General features: G+C 39.4%; 1 protein-coding gene across 1 annotated transcript in view; it reads left to right on the top strand.

Moving 5' to 3' along the window:
• LGR5 (leucine rich repeat containing G protein-coupled receptor 5) overlaps positions 1-8,191 on the top strand; it is a 99,886-nt gene extending 91,695 nt beyond the window's left edge. Inside the window, exons 16-20 of the mRNA XM_040233984.1 lie at positions 264-335; positions 1,270-1,395; positions 2,436-2,581; positions 4,297-4,380; positions 5,595-8,191. Coding sequence (XP_040089918.1) covers positions 264-335; positions 1,270-1,395; positions 2,436-2,581; positions 4,297-4,380; positions 5,595-6,682 — 1,516 coding nt within the window. The 3' untranslated portion in view covers positions 6,683-8,191. The remainder of the gene's footprint in view (positions 1-263; positions 336-1,269; positions 1,396-2,435; positions 2,582-4,296; positions 4,381-5,594) is intronic.
• Positions 8,192-21,559: the final 13,368 nt, after the last annotated feature.

Raw genomic sequence — 21,559 nt, 5'->3', positions numbered from 1 at the left:
CTTTTTATCAAGAAAAGAATAAAAACTAAAATATCCACCTGAGTGATTTTCCTGGATTGATTTAATAAACAAGGTTGCTTTAAAATTCTCTCTGTAATCATTTTATACTATCCATACCTGCATCTGAAGGATGATTTGATAAAGTTAATTGACCGTGTCCTGAATGGAAGTTAAATTTTGTTAGAAGAATGAATATATATGGTAAAACTTCACAAGGTCTTCTTTTATATAATCTTCTCACTTGCCTTTTTTTTTTTTAATAGGAATTTAGCTTGGAACAAGATTGCCATTATTCACCCTAATGCATTTTCCACCTTGCCATCTCTAAGAAAGCTGTGAGTATTTCATGACTTGTTTATGGCATGTCTTTTGATAATTGGGCACTATCTGATTAATTAAAAATGAATGTTGGTTTTGCTGGAAAAGCCTGGGCACAGAATGCTGAGTCCTCAGTGTCCTCCACACTAGAGTTGGATCAAACCAGAAAGGAGCAATCCTGCTCCCTGCCCCTCCAAAGCCATGTTGATCCTTATAATTGAAGATCTGGGTGACAGCTGGTTCTGGTTATTGAAGTGAAATTTTCCATTTTTGCAAGCTATCAGGTGGAATGGAATAAGACATCAGTTCATTTCTAAAGGACTTTCATTTTACAGTTTGCCATACTGACTAACAGAAAATCTTCCTGTCCATTTTTATCCTCCCTTTCCACTCCTTGCTTCTTCCTCTCCTCTACTCCCCTGTCTCAGAGAGAAAGAAGGAATTGGGTCAGACAGAAGTTAAAGAGAGGAGGAAGAAAATAAAACCCAAACAACGTTTTCAAATTAGATGTAGCACCTTCCACTGGATTTTAGATGCACCCCCTCGCCCGCAACCGCCAGCAAAATTGAGGCATGGCAAGCCACTCCAGTATAGTATCCTTGCCTGGAGAATCCCATAGTCTGGGGAGGCTGGCGAGCTACAGTCCATAGCATCGCAAAAGTGTCAGACATGCAGCACGTCACATCTGGCACAATCAAGCTGAATGTAGAAATTACAATTTGGATATGATTAAAACATTTTTCTTTCTGCAATTCTGATTGCAGATAGAAAAGTTGTCAGGAGCTAAAACCAAAATGGTTCCTTTACCATTAAGAGTAAGGACTCTGCTTAGAGGTTAAGCAGTTTGGAGCAGTTTAATGGAGCAGTTTAATAATCTTGAGGTTACTTTTTTAATGTAACCGTTATATGCTAACACAGACTAAAAGCCAATTGTTGTTTGATGTTTTGCAGGGACCTCTCGTCCAATCGCCTGTCATCTATTCCTGTAACTGGGTTACATGGTTTAACTCACTTAAAATTAACAGGAAATCATGCTTTACAGAGCTTGATATCATCTGAAAACTTTCCAGAACTCAAGTGAGTTTGTCATTAAAGCTAATAAGATACATTTGTGGTCATGTGAAATAATAGACATGTTATAGTGGTTTTCAAAATTTATGGGACTCTTTTGAATTGCATTTCAGGCCTTCATGTCCCCCACCCCTGGGGCATTGTTAGGACAAACCTTGGAGTAGGAGAATGTGTCTTCTGACCACATTTCCTTTGTTTCTCAAAGATGCCTCCTGGAACATAGAGTTCATAGAAAGAGTTTGAAAACCATTGATCCATGAGATAGAAACTAGAACATGTAATTAAATAACATTATAACATAATTGTACTCCTGTTGACATTTTAAAATTCATCTTGCTTATGTATATGTTCTCATAAAATATATTAAATTAATATTTGTTTGAAGAAGTAATGCTCTTTAAAACCTGTCACACTTATTATCAATAAAGAAGTCCCTTGAAAAATTTTATATTCTTTACCACTGAGCCACCGAGGGAATATATATAATATATATATAGAATATACATGTATATTCTATATATATACTAAACCACAGTACTTTTCATATAATTTTAAAACCCCAAAACAGAGTTTAGAAATAAAAGAAAGGAAAAAAGTCTATAAATACCTCTAAAAACATTTTGCTATTTCCTTCCAGATTTGGTTTCCAATGTATTTTTAATTGTTAGACCACAGTACGTATACAAACTTATATCACATTTTGGTCACTTAACACTATATGATACTATAAATACTACTTAACAGTGCTACAATTTCCCCAGCAATCCTTTTTTTTTGTTTGTTTTTATTATGGAAAGTTTCAAGCACAAAAGTAGAAAAAATAATATATCCATTGAAACTCAGTAACTATCAACATTTCATGACAATAATTTCTAACTCCATTGTTATTATGAATAGCACTGTAACCAACATCTTTATGCACATAGTTAATAATTTAGATTATTTATTAAGGCTAAAACCCACAGGCAGAAGTATTAAGTGAAAGAAGAGCACTATATTTAGCAATCTGTTTCTTTGTGTTTTTGTTTGGTTTTGTTCATTCAAAGGGTTATAGAAATGCCTTATGCATATCAGTGCTGTGCATTTGGAGTGTGTGAGAATGTCTATAAAATTTCTAATCAGTGGAATAAAGGTGACAACGGCAGTGCAGAAGACCTTCATAAAAAAGATGCTGGAATATTTCAAGTTCAAGGTAAGATCAGCTATGTCACTGACAAAACTGTGTCAGAAAGGGGCCTGAAAAGTCATCAAACAGATCATCTGAACTCCAGACAAACCTCCATATAATCACCCCAACAAGCTGAGAAGCAATCCTACTTTTTAAAGAGTCTCAGAGAAAGAGAAAACTCCTTTAGGACTCAGTCTGAAATGTCATCTTTTGTGTCAGTGAATTCTTCATGCTTATCCTTAGATCCCTTTTAGCATGCAGTATCCTCTGGGATAAATATTAACACTGATTCTCAGTACTTTCATAAACTTTTAAGAGGGTCTCACCCCTGTGGATACCTTTTTCAAACATGCTTCTGAGCTTTTTACTCCAGAAGATAAGTATTTTTATTCTTAAACCCGAGTAGAGTGGAGGATATAGCCATTTTAGGTGCCTCCATATTTCAGCAGAAGAGCTTAGGAATCCAACTTCTTACCCAATTAATCCTAAAACATTTTCATCTCCTGCCCCCCACAAGGCTATCTGTCAGGAAAGTGAAATGAGATAATGTCTGTAAAGCACTTGGCTTTCCTTGAAGTAAGACCTGACTTAAATAGACAACAATGCACCTCAAACCACACCTGTGGTAACAAGCGGGTGCTTTCCTTTTCTTGCCAACCTTGCAAGTTTGCACAGAGTCCAAACAGACTGGCTTTTCTTCCTCTGGGTGTTAATGATTTGTTGATTCCCAAGCAAGTATGCTTTGTTCTGTCTGCACATTTCGTTGACTTGGCTTCCAGCACACGTATCCGATTAAGGAGCAGGTATTCTAGCCCTTGGCTTTTTTGCTCTTGTTCTTTGTTGCTTTCTAGCGTGTGTCTTGCTCTTGTTCTTTGTTGCTTTCATTTTTGCTTTTCCTGCCTCATTCACCCTAATTTCTAGTATATTTATTCACCAACCCCTCCTCCCCCTCAAAAAACAAAACAAAACAAAACAATTAGAATGTCTAAAATGTGCCAAGCACTGTTCTAGGTCCTAGAGGCACACAATGAACAAGAGAGAAGAGGTTCTTCATGGAGTTTATTTTCAGAGACTGTGATTCCCAATCCTGGGCTGTCTGTTGGAATCACACAAAAGTTTTTTAAAAACACTCCTGCCCGAACCCCACACCAGACCAGTTAAATCAGTGTCTTGGGGAAAGCGTGTTAGATTAAAAAAACCTCCTGTTTCATGGGTAGCTAACCCAAGCACCGAGCAGTTATGTGATTTGTCCTCTGTTTAGCAGAATACCCCTCAAAGATGGAAACTTACTAATTCTCCCTCTTGTGTTCAGAGAACACAGTCCAGAACATCTGCACTGTAGCCATCTAAGCGTTAGAACACTGGATAAAGTGGTTCTTCCACTGAATGGAGAGACCCACACTCTCTCTCTAATTTAGGTCAGAGCGATTTGGGGCCGTAGTGAGCTTCAGGGAACAAGAACAGAATGAGACAGCTCCAACATTATGACAAGGAACCTGGGTTGGTTACCATCTCTCATCCCCAATTCCGCTGGGATAGTTGTCAAACAGCAGCTTGAGTGGAATATCCCAAAGCAACTACATCATAGACTTGAGAGAAAGCCCAAGGAGAAGTGGGATGTTTGCCCTTCAGTTTCCTCTGTGACACTTCATGTCTCCAGGGCAATCCAGGCCTCTCCTCCCTGGGAGTTGGTCCCTCTAAAGAGAGACTAATCATTGCAGAATTTCTCATTCCTGCAGATGAGCGTGATCTTGAAGATTTCCTACTGGACTTTGAGGAAGACCTGAGAGCCCTTCATCCAGTGCGGTGCTCACCTTCCCCAGGTGAGAAAGGTGTCCCAACAGCCTCAGGAGCAGTACCCACCCTTAACACTGAAGCTGTCAGTGACATTCAGCTACACCTCAAGGGAAAATCTGTGCCATCTTAGCAGCTCATCAATATCCCATCTCATGCAGACATTTAAAATACAAATATTCATTCCCTGGAGTTGGTCTCTAGTCATAAATAGGATTTTTATAGGAGACTTTTGATTCAGATTAATGGAAATTAAAGAACAAATCATGTAGTTAGAGGTATATGTAATTTTTAAGATAATATTAGCTCTTTAGCCTGAACTGGTATGCAACAGTCTTGCTTCATGTAATCACTGATTTTTGACAGTGATTTCTTAGGTTCTCTCTAAAGAGAACCTATCTGGTTAAAGCAAATAATAGTTTTAGAGATAAGTAAAAATATCCATGTATGTTAATTACTTCATTGTTAGTCTCTTTCTCTGAAATAGGATAATCCAGTGGTGGGGAGGAGGAAGACAGCAGAGGAGAGGTGATATTTTACTTTCCACAGTTTGATGGTTCCTTGCTCCTAAACAGCAAATGTCAGTCTAAACCAAAGATGACATTCTCATCAAATGCATATGACTCACACTTCCTCTTCTAAAATCACAGAGTGTATCCCTAGGATTCTGCTTCCCTATTTACAGAACATTTTTCAAACATTCTGGAAAGATATATTAATAATAAAAAGTCCAGGAGATCTGGTTTCTTACCTGGCCCCCACACCGCTATATCTGGGGAGCCCGAATCCAGTAATGTAAAAACTCTCTGGCTCCATTTCTCTGGGTATAGGTTGAAAACCTGGGCACCTGGTATACTCATCTTTACAGTAAATAGTGATTTAATGAAGGGGATTCCCTGGTGGCTCAGAAGGCAAAGAATCTGCCTGCAATGCAGGAGACCCTATTTCGATCCCTGGAAGGGAATGGCGGCCCACTCCAGTATTCTTGCCTGAAGAATTCCCCAGACAGAGGAGCCTGGTCGGCTATAGTCCATGGGGTCAGACTCAACTCAGCCGCTAACACTTTCACTTTTTTTTTTTTTCCACTTAATAAAGTGGAGTGTGTCACAAGAGAACAGTGTATTCCCAGGGCTGTTACTGGCCTGTATCTCTTGGTGTCCCGATAAGAGAAACCAAAAGGGGAGTGTGGCAAAAGTCGTGAACCCTCATTTGACACCCATTTTTCTCTTCTTTGGCCTTCTAGGCCCTTTCAAACTTTGTGAATACCTGTTCGGTAGCTGGCTGATCCGAATTGGAGTGTGGACCATAGCGGTTTTGGCACTGACGTGTAACGCCTTGGTGACCTCCACGGTGTTCAGAGCCGCAGTGTACATATCCTCCATAAAACTGTTAATCGGGTTAATAGCCGCGGTCAACATGCTCATGGGGGTGTCCAGTGCAGTGCTGGCGGGCGTGGACGCCTTCACTTTCGGCAGCTTTGCGCAACACGGTGCCTGGTGGGAGCAGGCGGTCGGCTGCCGGGTCGTCGGCTTTTTGTCCATTTTTGCTTCGGAATCTTCAGTTTTCCTGCTCACCCTGGCAGCCCTGGAGCGTGGGTGGTCGGTGAAATGCTCAGCAAAATTCGAAACGCAAACTCCCTTCCCCAGCCTGAGAGCGACCCTAGCGCTCTGCGCGCTGCTGGCGGGGACCGTGGCCGCCGTGCCCCTGCTGGGGGGCAGCGAGTACAGCGCCTCCCCGCTCTGCCTGCCGCTGCCCTTCGGGGAGCCGCGTGCTACGGGCTACATGGTGGCCCTCGTCTTGCTGAATTCGCTTTGCTTCCTCGTGATGACCGTCGCCTACACCAGGCTCTACTGTCGCTTGGAAAAGGGAGACCTGGAGAGCGTGCGGGACTGCTCCATGGTGAAACACGTGGCCCTGCTGCTCTTCACCAACTGTATCCTGCACTGTCCCGTGGCTTTCTTGTCCTTCTCCTCTTTACTGAACCTCACCTTCATCAGCCCGGAAGTCATTAAGTTTATCCTCCTGGTGATCGTCCCCCTTCCTGCCTGCCTCAATCCCCTTCTCTACATCCTCTTCAATCCCCATTTTAAGGAGGATCTGGGGAGCCTGGGGAAGCAAACCCACTTTTGGACAAGATCGAAACACGCAAGCCTGATGTCTATTAACTCTGACGATGTGGAGAAACAGTCCTGTGACTCAACCCAAGCCTTGGTGACCTTCACCAGTGCCAGCATAGCCTACGATCTGCCTTCCGGTTCCGGGTCAGCACCAGCTTATCCGATGACCGAAAGCTGTCATCTTTCATCTGTGGCATTTGTCCCGTGTCTCTAATTAATATGAGAGAAAAAGTTGTCAAAAATTGAAAACCCAAAAATATGAGGTTGAGTACATCAGAGCAGGAACCAAAAAGAACTGAGTTGAAATTCGATTTTTTAAAGAAGTCTCTGTGTCAAAAAGCTGATAATTGTTGATACTAGAGAGTGAAAAATGAGTATAAATGCTGCTTATATAATTTGTTCGGCTATGGTAGATAGTCCTACTTTTCTGGTAAGCCTAAAATACATACATATTTAAAAAGCAGATTGAAATATCCAAAAAATTCTCCATAATTTCAATTGAATTCTTTTTCAACTCACTTGTTTACAAAAGAGGTTTTAAACCAGAAAATCCCTTAAAATATGCTTGGAGATATCAGGAGAATAAGAATTTTAAATAACCTACGTTACTAAGTAATGGTTGTGACCAATAGGATTTCATCTTAATGACCATGTGGAGATGTTTGTACTGCTTCACTTTTCCCAGAAAGGATACTCCCAGGTCACCAGTCCCCCCGTGAATGGATAACATGAGGTACTACTCATTCATTCATGGTCACATCATTTTTAGAGATGCTGGATTTTATGAATCAGCACTAGATGATTCTACCCTCAGTGGAATAAAATTGCTTAAAAATATTTTGAAAGGAAAATGAACTTAAATTCTTAAATTACCATGAAAGCAATCAGGTACAGACAAGGTTTGATTTCTCTAATTCATTTTAACTCCTTGGTGCCCAGAGATGAGAAGAAAGGTCCGTTGCCGGCAATGGATATATTTAGAAAAGATGGAAAGCAATCTGGGATTTTTTTTTTTACCTTGGTTGAGTGCACATTTTTCACAGGAGGTTTTATCACTTGATTCACACTGATGTGTATCATAAGGTAATAATCAAATGCAGACACAACATTAAATCCACTGACATAGCTTCTCACATGTATCTCTAGTAGCTTTTGCAACAGTGTCTGAAACCAGTTTTGGCTCACCAGAAACTTGGTAGCATATTCTCCTGTTTATTTGGCTTGATTTTAGCTATGTTGTCTTTGGGTCAACCCACTTGATGTCAAAAACATGACTTCTCTGCTTATTCCATGTTTAATATGTGTTAGGTATTATGAGAGGCAAAATTATTAAATACTAAAGGTCAAATGATTAATTCATTATTTCTGTTATACTACATTAGCTTCAATAAATCCAAACCAAAAGACTATTAGGTAGATTTATTTTTATATAAGCGTGTTTATTTTGATCAGATGTTTTAACTTGGAATTGAAAAAAATACATTTATGAGATGTTTTATAATATGTGTAAATATAGAACTGTATTTATTACTACAATAAAGATTCAGTAACACTAAGAACCAGATAATAAACCATGTACAGTGGCATATTCTTCATATATATTATGTTTCTCTGCCCATTCATTAGCTGTATATAATATATGTAAATGTATATAGTTCTTGTAAATAGATTTCAAACTTGCTTTTCTATACAAAATAAATTTGTAATAAAATGTGTGACTATAAGACAAAATATTTTCAAGTGTTTTATTGAGTCCATACATGGACTTCTAAATACATGATCTCCTAAATGTTTTTGACTTTTGATATGTAAGAGTACATTTGCTATCTGAATATCTTAAGTATTCTGGATTTGTTTTAAGAAGTAAATCTTTCACAAGAACAAGTCAAAATATCTTTACAAACTCCTGGATTGCTTTAACTATGACTGATAAGCTATTTTGTCACAACAAATGACTTGGTGAATTTCATTGTCCCCAGTGACAGTTTGGACTTTGTAGCCAAAATCTACTTCTTTTGCAATGTAAAAACAAAAACACAATTAGAAAGAAATGTATAAAAAACAAATCAATCCTAAAATCATTCAACATGAACATGGCTTTTATATAAATTCTTCCTTTGAAGAAAACATTTTATGACCATGTCAAAGCCAAAAGAAAACATGATTCTCAGGGCACAAAGAAATACACTATTCCCCTTTTGTTCCTATCCCCCAAAATATAAGAAATGAAATTATTTTTCTAAACACCTTGTGCCAGACACTCCCAGCTGCAATGATAAGTCCTGCTCTGCTTGTACAAGTTGCAAAATGAAACCATCAAGTAGTAGCTGGAGCTTCAGCGGTATTGCTAAGATGAGTCCATATCAATAAATTATGTGTGAAAGTGTTTTAAAAAAGAAAATGAGCCCGTATCAGCTGAGCCCCTCCAGCGTCCCTGGCACTGAGTTTCCCACCCATCTGTCAGACATGGGTGATGGATGCTTCAACCCAACCTTGCACTCTACACTTAATTTCTCTTCAACTGAGACAAGTAGGGTAGTAGTGTTAGTCACTCAGTCATGTTCAACTCTTTGCACCTCTATGGACTGTAGCCTGCCAGGCTCCTCTGTCCATGGAATTCTCCAGGCAAGAAGACTGGGGTCGGTTGCCATTCCTTTCTCCAGGGGATCTTCCCAACCCAGGGATAGAACCAGCGTCTCCTGTCTTGCATGCAAATTCTTTACCATCTGAGCCACCAGGGAAGCGCAACTGACACAAGGGCCTTAACATAATCTCACTCCTCCTAGTCCAGGCAGCAGATACAAAAGTCTAAAGCAGTGGATCACAGTCTATCTTCTCAACATACTTGCCTTTGGGGGCCCAGGGTTAGAAGCACCCTGGCAGTCCACCCCTTTCTCTTTCACTCAGAAAACACAAGTCAGTGGTATGGTTTTTTAAAAGGGGAAAAAACCCTACTCTGATTTAGTTCTTCAAATATCCATGAGCTCTAATACTTTATTAGGAAAACCTAGTTATAACACACCTCACACCAAACACTGCTCTGTTAAGTGTCTGAAAAATGCTCTCCACTATAATCCAGTAAATCAGAATGACTGGAATCACATCCACAAATAAATAAGTCTACTTCCCTGATGGTTCAGACGGTAAAGAAGCTGCATACAATACAGGAGACACAGGTTTGGACCCTTGGTCAGTTAGATCCCCTGGAGAAGGAAATGGCAACCCACTCCAGGATTGTTGCCTGGAGAATTCCATGGACAGAGGAGTCTGGCAGGCTACAGTCCATGGGGTTGCAAAAGAGTTGGACATGACTGATCAACTAACACTACAGTGAGGAGAAAAGATATAATAAACTGTTGACAGGCTGAATAACCATAAAAGCAAAAGAACACAAACTGGTGGGCTAGCCTAGAGTAAATGGTTAACATTTTTATGTTTTCAAAAAGGATTTATTCAGTCAACAGGTATCATGTGCTTACTATGTGCAGTGTTCTAGGCACAGAGGTAATAAAACATGGTCTAGAGTTTGTATTTCAGTGGAGGAAAGATAGAAAATAAGCAAATATAAACAAGGAAATATAGGAATATGAATGAAAGGAATGAAGCTAAATAGCATGACTAGAGTGGCAAGTTACTCTAGATGCAGAGCTCAAGGAAAATCTCTTCGGAAAGGCACATTTTAACTAAGATCTTGGGGCTTCCCTGGGGACCCAGCAGTTAAGACTGTACGCTTCCCACTGCAGGGGATAAGGGGTCAATAGCTGGTCTGGGACCACATGCAGTGGAGTGCAGTTAAAAAAATAGAATTAAGCTAAGATCTTAGAGAGAAGTTACTTTTGCTTTAGTGTTCAACCACTTATGTCAATAAAGCTTATTCAATTCCTCTGTTCTTATATTACTTCTTACAAACTGTTTTGAATGACATTTTAATATAAAAATATATTAGGTGGCTGTTATTGCACATAATTTTTTCTCACAGCTGTTACTGGAGAAAATCATTCTTACAAAAAATAGGAAACATCTTTTTGTTTTGGCCAAAGGAGAAAAGGCCAGGTAGTAAAAGGTAATAAAATTAGTTACACCTTGTTCACTTAGAACCAGAAAATCTCTAACATCTGAAAAAATACAATGTCTTATTGTTGTTGTTGTTGTTTCATCACATTTAGCTCAGAGGCCCACTGACCAACAAGAGAGTAAGTCCTAGATAAATAAAGGGGGCTCCTTGTGATGACACAAGCCCGATTCTTGCTCTTCAGCGTTTGGAAATCTTATTTTACAGTTTATCTATGTAGATACATTATCAGCACCTGCTGCTGCTGCTAAGTCACTTCAGTCGTCTCCGACCCTGTGCAACCCCATAGACAGCAGCCCACCAGGCTCGGTCCCTGGGATTCTCCAGGCAAGAACACTGGAGTGAGTTGCCATTTCCTTCTCCAATGCATGAAAGTGAAAAGTGAAAGTGAAGTCGCTCAGTCGTGTCCGACCCTCAGCGACCCCATGGACTGCAGCCTTCCAGGCTCCTCCGTCCATGGGATTTTCCAGGCAAGAGTACTGGAGTGGGGTGAAGGGTTCCCTTTTGTCCACATCCTCACCAACACTTATTTCTTGCTTGTTGTAAAGATATGAGGTGAGGGACTTACTTGGTGGTCCAGTGGCTTAGACTCTGAGTTCCCAAAGCAGGGCCCAGTCTGATCCCTGGTCAGGTAACTAGATCTTACCTGCCACAACGAAAGCTCTCACATGCCACAACTAAGAACTGGCACAGCCAAATAAATAAATAATTTTTTTTAAGTTGTGAGGTCATTTCTTATTGTAGTTTTACTTTGTATCTCCCTGATGATTGATGATGTTGAGCAACTTTTTATGTGCCTATTGGCCATCTGTATGCCTTCTGTGTAAACTGTCTATTCAGATCCTCTGCCCATTTAAAAAAATCAGATTTCTTGGGGTTTGTTGTTGTTTTGCTATTAGTAGTATATTTTGAATAGTAACACCTTAGCGGATATGTAATTTGCAAATATTTTCTCCCATTCAGTAGGTTGCCTTTTCATTTTGTTGGTAATTTCCTTTGCTGTCCAGAAGCATCTTAGCTATCATCCCAACTGTTTATTTTTGTTTTTATTGCCTTTGCTTTTGGAGTCAGGCCCAAAAGCTCATCGCCAAGATTGATGTCAAGGAGTTCAGCACCTGTGTTTTCCTCTAGGAATTTTACGGTTTCAGGTCGTATATCCAAGTGTTTAATCCACTTTGAGTTAATTTTTGCATAATAGTGTAAGATTAGTTTCTTTTTTCTAAATTTATTTCTAATCGAAGGATAATTGCTTTACAGTATTGTGTTGGTTTCTGCCCAACGTTTGCACGTGGATGTCCCAACGCAACTTACTGAAGAGATGGCTCTTTCCCCTCTGTTTACTCTTGGCTCCTTTATCATAACTTAGCTGTTTATATATGCATGGTTTTATTTCTGGGCTCTCTGTTCATTTTATCTATGTGTCTATTTCTATGCTAGCATCACACTGTTTTGATTACAATAGCTATGTAATACAGTTTGAAACCAGGGAGTGTGATACTTCCAGCTTTGTTCTTCTTTCTCAAGATGGCTTTGGTTATTTTGGGGTCTTTTGTGGTTTTCTATAAAGTTTAGGATTATGTTCTATTTCAGTGAAAAATGCTATTGAAACTCTGATATGGTATGGTAATATGTACATTTTAACAATATTAATTTTTCCTATTTGTAAGCATGGAATATCTTTCCATTATTTGTGTGTTCTTCAATTTCTTTCATCAGTGTCTCATAGTTTTCAGTATACAGGCCTTTCATCTCCCTGGTTAAATTTATTTCTAGGTATTTTATTATCTTTGATGTCACTGTAAGTAGGCTTGTTATTAGTTTTTCTTTGTGATAGTTCATTGTAAAGTGTATAAAAATGCAACAGATTTTGAATATTGATTTTGTACTCTGCAACTTTACCGAAATCAATTATTAGCTCTAACAGGTTTTTTTGTTTGGTTGGTTGATTTTTTTGGCAAAGTCTTTAGAATTTTCTATATATGAAACCATGTCCTCCACAAGTAATGACTCCTTCCCTTCCAATCTGGATGTCTTCTCTTTCTGTCTGTTGTCTAATTGCTCAGGCTAGGACTTCTACTGCCATGATACAGTGGGGAATGCAGATGTCTTTGTTCCTAATCTTAGAGGAAAGCTTTCAGGTTTTCACTGCTGAGTGAGATATACAATATAATTGTTTTACCTACAATCTGAGACTACATTTTTAACTCCCTTTTTGCTCTCAAATAGGAAATTTGGACAAAGAGAATGGCCGGATTCTAGGTCACACTGTCCTATGCTTGAGTGCCAGCCGCCACCATTTATCAGCTGGGTTGGCATATTACTTAATTCTGGGTGGGTGTATTTTTAATGCAGCACAAGCATATCACTGAGTTCCTCTAAACAGACATTTGCTCATCTATAAAATGAATAAAATAATGGCATCCATCTCATAACTTACTTTGAGAAATTATTAGCACGTAGTTGAGTTTTAATGTGCAAAGTGCTTAATACTTCATAAGTGCTCAATAAGTGTTTAACTATTGTTTGGGAAAGCCCAATAAATAGAATCTCCTTTCCTAGCCTTCATTCCGAATTTGTTGAAAAACCAGGATGAACAGTAAGGCAGCTGGAAGTCAAACATCCCCTTATTACTGAAAAGCTGATAAAAGACAACAGAACGTTCGTCCTCAGGCAAGTAAGATTCCTAGTATTTAACCAGAGAATTAAGCAAACTCATCCACTGAGTCACAGAGAACATTGAACCACCATGGACCACCACACACATAGGAGTGTGTTTTTGTGAAATACAGCACAGAAGAACAGAACTAGATGTAAATGTCTTAAGGGCACTAAAAGAGGGAAGAAAAAGACTGAGTTCTTCCCCTACATTCTAATAAACTATGTTCCTCCCTACAGGACAAGTCAGTGATAGAGTGCAACACTGCCAGGACTGTTACTCTAAAGAGCTCCTTCCACATGGAAGGATAAATCAGAAAGGGAATATAACACCCCTCAACCTCACTGTGTGGAAAAGGCAATGGCACCCCACTCCAGTACTCTTGCCTGGAAAATCCCATGGACAGAGGAGCCTGGTGGGCTGCAATCCATGGGGTCGCTAAGAATCGGAGACGACTGAGTGACTTCCCTTTCACTTTTCACCTTCATGCATTGGAGAAGGAAATGGCAACCCACTCCAGTGTTCTTACCTGGAGAATCCCAAGGATGGCGAAGCCCAGTGGGCTGCAGTCTATGGGGTCACACAGAGTTGGACATGACTGAAGCGACTCAGCAGCAGCAGCAGCAGCAACCTCACTGTGCTGTATTCTTTTAACTTAGTCTGCTAGGCTTAACCAGTAGGGCTGTGGTCACTTGGAAGGGTTGCTGTCCCTTTAGAGGTGGCTCTCAGCTGTGTATTTGGGCAATTTTAGTCCCACCTTCACAAAGTTACTCCCCTGAAGCATCAACAGCTCCTAGAGGTATCTTTCTGGATTCACTTGGGGAAAGAGATTTGATCTCCAAAAGGATCTCTGATGCCATGTTCTCCAAAGACCCAGTCTTTTCTCAGCTTTCAAATGCCCCAGACTTGATTAAGACCAGTGCAGAGTGAGTAAAGACATACACTCATCTGTGGATACAAATCTCTGTCAACCTTAGTAATCTGCCAAAGTCAAAATACTACATAGCTGAAGGCTCTACCTCATATTGGATTTCAAATGTTCCAATAAATAACATCCTTTCTCTTGGCCTGAGTTCTAAAGAAGTGACAAGAAAAAAATAACATAGATAGGATCAATCTGTCACATTTTCTAATAATAAACTCAATAGGGCAGAATGTAGCTTAAATATCTTGGCAAATGAGTTTTCCAAAGTTAGCTATATTTTCTTTCCCAGACAAGGGCTACACTGGATGACCACAGTCTTTCTACATGAAGGCCAGGCTTTCTACAGTTACCCTGTGAAGTAGTAGAACTGTTAGTTTCTGTGGATAGCCTAGGTCCAAATTTTAAAAAGATGATGAAGAGGGGTTACTCAGGCAGACCAGAGGTCCCTCCCGAACTCATCCATAGTCTATCACTCTTACTCCCCTGGGGGAAGTGAGTGAGTGGGCAGAGAAGCCAAAATAGCAACAGTAATGGAGCTCTCACTGCTGAGAAGAAAGTATGAAGACTGAATATGTTTGTACTGCTAATAGCTATTACTTTGCTGTTAGATACTTTAAGTGGTTGCGTGTCTGGAAAAGCCAGCTCATAATAATAATCTTTACTGGAGGCTTGATCATGCCTGGCAGTGTTAGATGCTTTTCTGTACAATACTTGATTTAATTAGGAGACAAGTTTATGAGGTCAATCCTGTTATCATCTCTGTTTTGTAGATGAGGAAGCTGTAGCACAAGGTTTGATTAAACAAAGGTTTGACCACTTGCCTGATGAATAGTGAAGCTGGGTCTCAGGGACATTTCTTTGTAATTTTCAAAGTGTGGTCCCCAGGAACTTGTGTGTGCTCAGTCATGTCCGACTCTTTGCAACCCTTTGGACTGTAGCCTGCCAGGCTCTTCTGTCCATGGGAATTTTCAAACAAGTATACTGGACTAGGTTACCATTTCCTTCTCCAGGGGATCTTCCCATCCCAGGGATCAAACCCGCGTCTCTGGTGTTCCTACGTTGCAGGCGGATTCTTTACCTACTGAGTTAACCTCCTTTCAGATCTACTGAATCAGAAACTGGGGTTAGCCCAGCAATGTGTTTTAACTGACCTTGCAGGTGACTCTAATGCAGGCTTAAGCTTAGAATGACTGCACTTTACTGTCCATGGGACCTAGGTCTTAAGGGGGAATTGAGCTGTCACTCCTAGAGCAAAGGACACCAGGAAACAATAGATAAAGTAGCTATCCTGAGTGCAAAGAAAAGGGGAGTTGTGGAGGAAAAAATTTATTTCAAATTAAAGAAAAATGAGTGAAAATGTTGGCTAACATATTGACAAGGAGAAATATCTATTAAACTCTCTAAACATCTCCATCCTTTGTTTACATTTATCTACATAGAATTTGTGTAGCACACATTTAGATTAATTCAATCATTCAGTAAACATGCACTGAGTGGTTACTTTGAAGACGAATATAGCACAGTGATTAAGCACTGAGATTCTGAAGCCAGGTGGTCTGTGTTCAAATCCCCGCCCTAACACTTACTAGTCATCTGGGCTTGAGCAGATTTCCTTACTTCCTCAGAGTGCTCATCTATAAAATAGGGCTAATAAAACACCCACAGTGTACTGCCAACAAATTTCATTTTCCAATTAAATGTAAAAATTAAGAGTAAAGGGGCATGGAGGTATACAAGCTATAGGAAAGGTTTTATTTTTGTTGGAGGGATTTGCAGTTCATGTATAACTGATACTTATCTGACTCTCTCCTCAAATTCTAAATCTTCATTCCACAGTAGAAAAAAAAACATCTTACTTGACATTTTGTTCAAAACTTGCTGACCACCGAGAGGTTTATTGGAAACAATGACAGAAAACTGGTCTACAAGAAGTAAAAGGAAAAAAAAAAAAAAAAAACCGCTTATACTTTCTACCCAAGTCTTTTGTCTTAACAACTGCAGATTTGGCCCTCTGGGATATAGAGGAGTCTTTGATCAAAAGTATACTAAATGTCATTGTTTCTGATTAACATAACTTTATTTTCAAATGGAAAAATGAGTTCTTGATATGCTGCTTTGTTGCAGTAATTAGAAAAAGATTGTGTAGTTGATTTTGCCAGCTACAATCTCTGGAATATTCAGAGGTTTTCCTCTGAATATGTTTGTAATGAGGAAGAAATTAAAAAATTTTTTTTCAGCCACACTGCATGGCATGTAGGATCTTAGATCCCTGGATGAACCCATGCTCCCTATAGTGAAACCTCTGACTCTTAACCACTGGACCTCAAGGGAAGTCCCTTAATATTTTTTATGTATGAACTGGAGGTATCTGTCCCAGTCAAAATTCCATGTAAATGGACAACAGTAACACTTCTATACCCTTTTTTTCAATTTTAATAGTTTATATAGACAACGGGGTGTAAAATGGGTCGGGCTCACCATGCCTGGTTCAGAGCAAGAGGTTGCACAAAGATGCACACAGCTGAAGCACATAGTGTCACGTGAAGCAGGATGACGTCTCATTTCAAAGGGAAGTGGTACCAAAGTGACAAGGTTTTTTTCACTATCTGAAGGTCTGTTTATAAGAGGAGTTGCAAAAGTTTCCCCAACGTTTGGCTGTATTCATCGTTCATTGTGGCCAACCTTTGATGTAGGAAGGTTAGTAGACTGGCAAGTATGGCCTGTTTAAAGGAGTCAGTTGACTTTTTCAAGTAAAACACCCTTCCCTACTTTTTCTTTTTTAATTTTTTATTTTTCTTTTGAAGGATAATTGCTTTACAGAATTTTGCTGTTTTCGTCAAACCTCAACATGAATCAGCCAGAGGTATACATATATCCCCTCCCTTTTGAACCTCCCTCCCATCTCCCACCCCATCCCACCTGTCTAGATTGATCCAGAGCCCCTGTTTGAATTTCCTGAGCCATACAGCAAATTCCCATTGGCTATCTATTTTACATATGGTAATGTAAGTTTCCATATTACTCTTTCCATACATCTCACCCTCTCCTCCCCTCTCCCCATGTCCATAAGTCTATTCTCTATGTCTGTTTCTCCACTGCTGCCCTGTAAATAAGTTCTTCAGTACCATTCGTCTAGATTCCATATATATGTGTTAGAATACAATATTTATCTTTTTATTTCTGACTCACTTCACTCTGTATAATAGGTTCTAGGTTCATCCACCTCATCAGAACTGACTCAAATGCATTCCTTTTTATGGCTGAGTAATATTCCATTGTGTATATGTACCACAACTTCTTTATCCATTCATCTGTCCATGGACATCTAGGTTGCTTCCATGTTCTAGCTATTGTAAATAGTGCTACAGTGAACAATGGGATACAAGTGTCTTTTTCAATTTTGGTTTCCTCAGGGTATATGCCTAGGAGTGGGATTGCTGGGTCATATGGTGGTTTCATTCCTAGTTTTCTAAGGAATCTCCATACTGTCTTCCGTAGTGGCGGTATCAATTTACATTCCCACCAACAGTGCAAGAGTGTTCCCTTTTCTCCATACCTTCCCCAGCATTTATTGTTTGTAGACTTTTTGATGATGGCCATTCAAACGTGAAGATATAAGCATCTGAATGCAGAGTTCCAAAGAATAGCAAGAAGAGGTAAGAAAGCCTTCCTCAGCAATCAATGCAAAGAAATAGAGGAAATCAACAGAATGGGAAAGACTAGAGATCTCTTCAAGAAAATTAGAGATTCCAAGGGAATGTTTCATGCAAAGATGGGCTCGATAAAAGACAGAAATGGTATGGACCTAACAGAAGCAGAAGATATTAAGAAGAGATGGCAAGAATACACAGAAGAAATATACAAAAAAAGATCTTCACGACCCAGATAATCACGACGGTGTTATCACTCATCTAGAGCCAGACATCCTGGAATGTGAAATCAAGTGGGCCTTAGAAAGTATCACTATGAACAAAGCTAGTGGAGGTGATGGAATTCCAGTTGAGCTATTTCAAATCCTGAAAGATGATGCTGTGAAAGTGCTGCACTCAATATGCCAGCACATTTGGAAAACTCAGCAGTGGCCACAGGACTGGAAAAGGTCAGTTTCCATTCCAATCCCAAAGAAAGGCAATGCCAAAGAATGCTCAAACTACCGCACAATTGCACTCATCTCACACACTAGAAAAGTAATGCTCAAAATTCTCCAAGCCAGGCTTCAGCAATACGTGAACCGTGAACTTCCTGATGTTCAAGCTGGTTTTAGAAAAGGCAGAGGAACCAGAGATCAAATTGCCAACATCCGCTGGATCATGCAAAAAGGAAGAGAGTTCCAGAAAAACATCTATTTCTGCTTTATTGACTATGCCAAAGCCTTTGACTGTGTGGGTCACAATAAACTGTGGAAAATTCTGAAAGAGATGGGAATACCAGACCACCTGACCTGCCTCTTGAGAAATCTGTATATTCAGGAAGCAACAGTTCGAACTGGACATGGAACAACAGACTGGTTCCAAATAGAAAAGGAGTACACCAAGGCTGTATATTGTCACCCTGCTTATTTAACTTATATGCAGTGTACATCATGAGAAACGCTGGACTGGAAGAAACACAAGCTGGAATCAAGATTGCTGGGAGAAATATCAGTAACCTCAGATGTGCAGATGACACCACCCTTATGGCAGAAAGTGTAGAACTAAAAAGCCTCTTGATGAAAGTAAAAGAGGAGAGTGAAAAAGTTGGCTTAAAGCTCAACATTCAGAAAACGAAGATCATGGCATCTGGTCCCATCACTTCATGGCAAATAGATGGGGAAACAGTGGAAACAGTGTCAGACTTTATTTTGGGGGGCTCCAAAATCACTGCAGATGGTGACTGCAGCCATGAAATTAAAAGACGCTTACTCCTTGGAAGAAAAGGTATGAGCAACCTAGATAACATATTCAAAAGCAGAGACATTACTTTGCCGACTAAAGTCCGTCTAGTCAAGGCTATGGTTTTTCTAGTAGTCATGTATGGATGTGAGAGTTGGATTGTGAAGAAGGCTGAGCGCCGAAGAATTGATGCTTTTGAACTGTGGTGTTGGAGAAGACTCTTGAGAGTCCCTTGGACTGCAAGGAGATCCAACCAGTCCCTTCTGAAGGAGATCAACCCTGGGATTTCTTTGGAAGGAATGATGCTAAAGCTGAAACTCCAGTACTTTGGCCACCTCATGCGAAGAGTTGACTCATTGGAAAAGACTTTGATGCTGGGAGGGATTGGGGGCAGGAGAAGAAAGGGACGACAGAGAATGAGATGGCTGGATGGCATCACTGATTCGATGGACGTGAGTCTGAGAGAACTCCAGGAGTTGGTGATGGACAGGGAGGCCTGGCGGGCTGCGATTCATGGGGTCACAAAGAGTCGGACACGACTGAGCTACTGAACTGAACTGAACTGATTCTGACCAGTGTGAGGTGATATCTCATTGTGGTCTTGATTTGCATTTCTCTAATAATGAGTGATGTTGAGCATCTTTTCATGTTTGTTAGCCATCTGTATGTCTTCTTTGGAGAAATGTCTGTTTAGGTATTTTTCCCACTTTCTGATTGGGTTGTTTGTTTTTCTGGTGTTGAGTTGTATGAGCTGTTTGTATATTTTGAAAATTAATCCTTTGACAGTTGTTTCATTTGCTATTATTTTCTCTCATTCTGAGGGTTGTCTTTTCACCTTGCTTATAGTTCCATTTGCTGTGCAAAAGCTTTTAAGTTTATTCAGGTCCCACTTCTTTACTTTTGTTTTTATTTCCATTATTCTAGGAGGTGGGTCATGGAGGATCTTGCTATGATTTATGTCATCAAGTGTTCTGCCTATGTTTGCCTCTTAGAGTTTTATAGTTTCTGGTCTTACATTTAGGTCTTTAATCCATTTTGAGTTTATCTTTGTGTATGGTGTTAGGAAGTGTTCTAATTTCATTCTTTTAAATGAAGCTATCCAGTTTTCCAAGCACCATTTATTGAAGAGGCTGTCTTTGCCCCCATTGTATGTTCTTGCCTCCTTTGTCAAAAATAAGATTACTATAGGTACATGGGTTTATTTCTGGGCTTTCTATATTGTTCCATTGGTCTATATTTCTGTTTTTGTGCCAGTACCATACTGTCTTAATGACTGTAGCTTTTTTAAATTCCTCTAGCTCTATTATTCTTTCTCAAGACTGCTTTGGCTATTCAGGGTCTTTTGAGTTTCCATGTGAATTGTGAAATTTTTTGTTCTAGTTCTGTGAAAAATGCCATTGGTAATTTGATAGGGATCACATTGAATCTGTAGATTGTATTTGGTAGTAGTCATTTTCACAATATTGATTCTTCCTATCCAGGAACATGGTATATCTCTCCATCTGTTTATGTCATCTTTGATTTCTTTCATTAGTGTCTTATTATTTTCTGTGTACAGTTCGTCTCCTTAGGTAAGGCCAAGTTTATTCCTAGATATTTAATTCTTTTTGTTGCAATGGTGAATGTGATTGACTCCTTAATTTCTCTTTCTGATTTTTCATTGTTGATATATAGAAATGCAAGCGATTTTTTGTGTATTGATTTTGTATCCTGCAACTTTGCTAAATTCACTGATTAGCTCTAGTAATTTTCTGATACTATCATTAGGGTTTTGTATGTATAGTATCATGTCATCTGCAGTGAAAGCTTTACTTCTTTTCTGATCTGGATTCCTTTTATTTCTTTTTCTTCTGATTGCTGCAGCTAGGACTTCTAAAACTATGTTGAATAATAGCAGTCAAAGTGGACACCATTATTCCTGATCTTAGAAGGAATGCTTTCATTTTTCACCACTGAGAATAGTGTTTGCTGTAGGTTTATCATATATGGCCTTTGCAATGTTGAGGTAGATTCCTTCTATGCCCATTTTTTGAAGAGTTTTAATCATAAATAGGTGATGAATTTTGTCAAAGGCTTTTTCTGCATCTATTGAGATGATCATATGGTTTTTATCTTTCAATTTGTTAATATGGTGTATCACATTGATTGATTTCCATATATTGAAGAATCCTTGCATCCCTGAAATAAACGCAACTTGATCATGGTGTATGAGCTTTTTGATGTGTTGCTGAATTCTGTTTCCTAAAATTTTGTTGAGGATTTTTGCATCTATGTTCATCAGTGATATTGGCCTTCAGTTTTCTTTTTGTGTGTTGTCTTTGTCTGGTTTTGATGTCAGGGTGATGGTGGCCTCATAGAATGAGTTTGGAAGTGTTCCTTCCTCTGCAATTTTTTGAAAGAGTTTTAGGATAGGCATTAGCTCTTTTCTAAATGTTTGATAAAATTCTCCTGTGAAGCCATCTGGTCCCAGGCTTTGTGTTTTTTTTTTGGGAGATTTTTGATCACAGCTTCAATTTCAGTGCTTGTAATTGGCTTGTTCATAATTTCTATTTCTTCCTGGTTCAGTC

This window comes from Oryx dammah, unplaced genomic scaffold (assembly GCF_014754425.2).
Source record: "Oryx dammah isolate SB20612 unplaced genomic scaffold, SCBI_Odam_1.1 HiC_scaffold_29, whole genome shotgun sequence".
Classification (NCBI taxonomy): domain Eukaryota; kingdom Metazoa; phylum Chordata; class Mammalia; order Artiodactyla; family Bovidae; genus Oryx; species Oryx dammah.
Note: the sequence above shows the minus strand (reverse complement) of the source record. Positions and strands in the feature narration are given on the sequence as shown.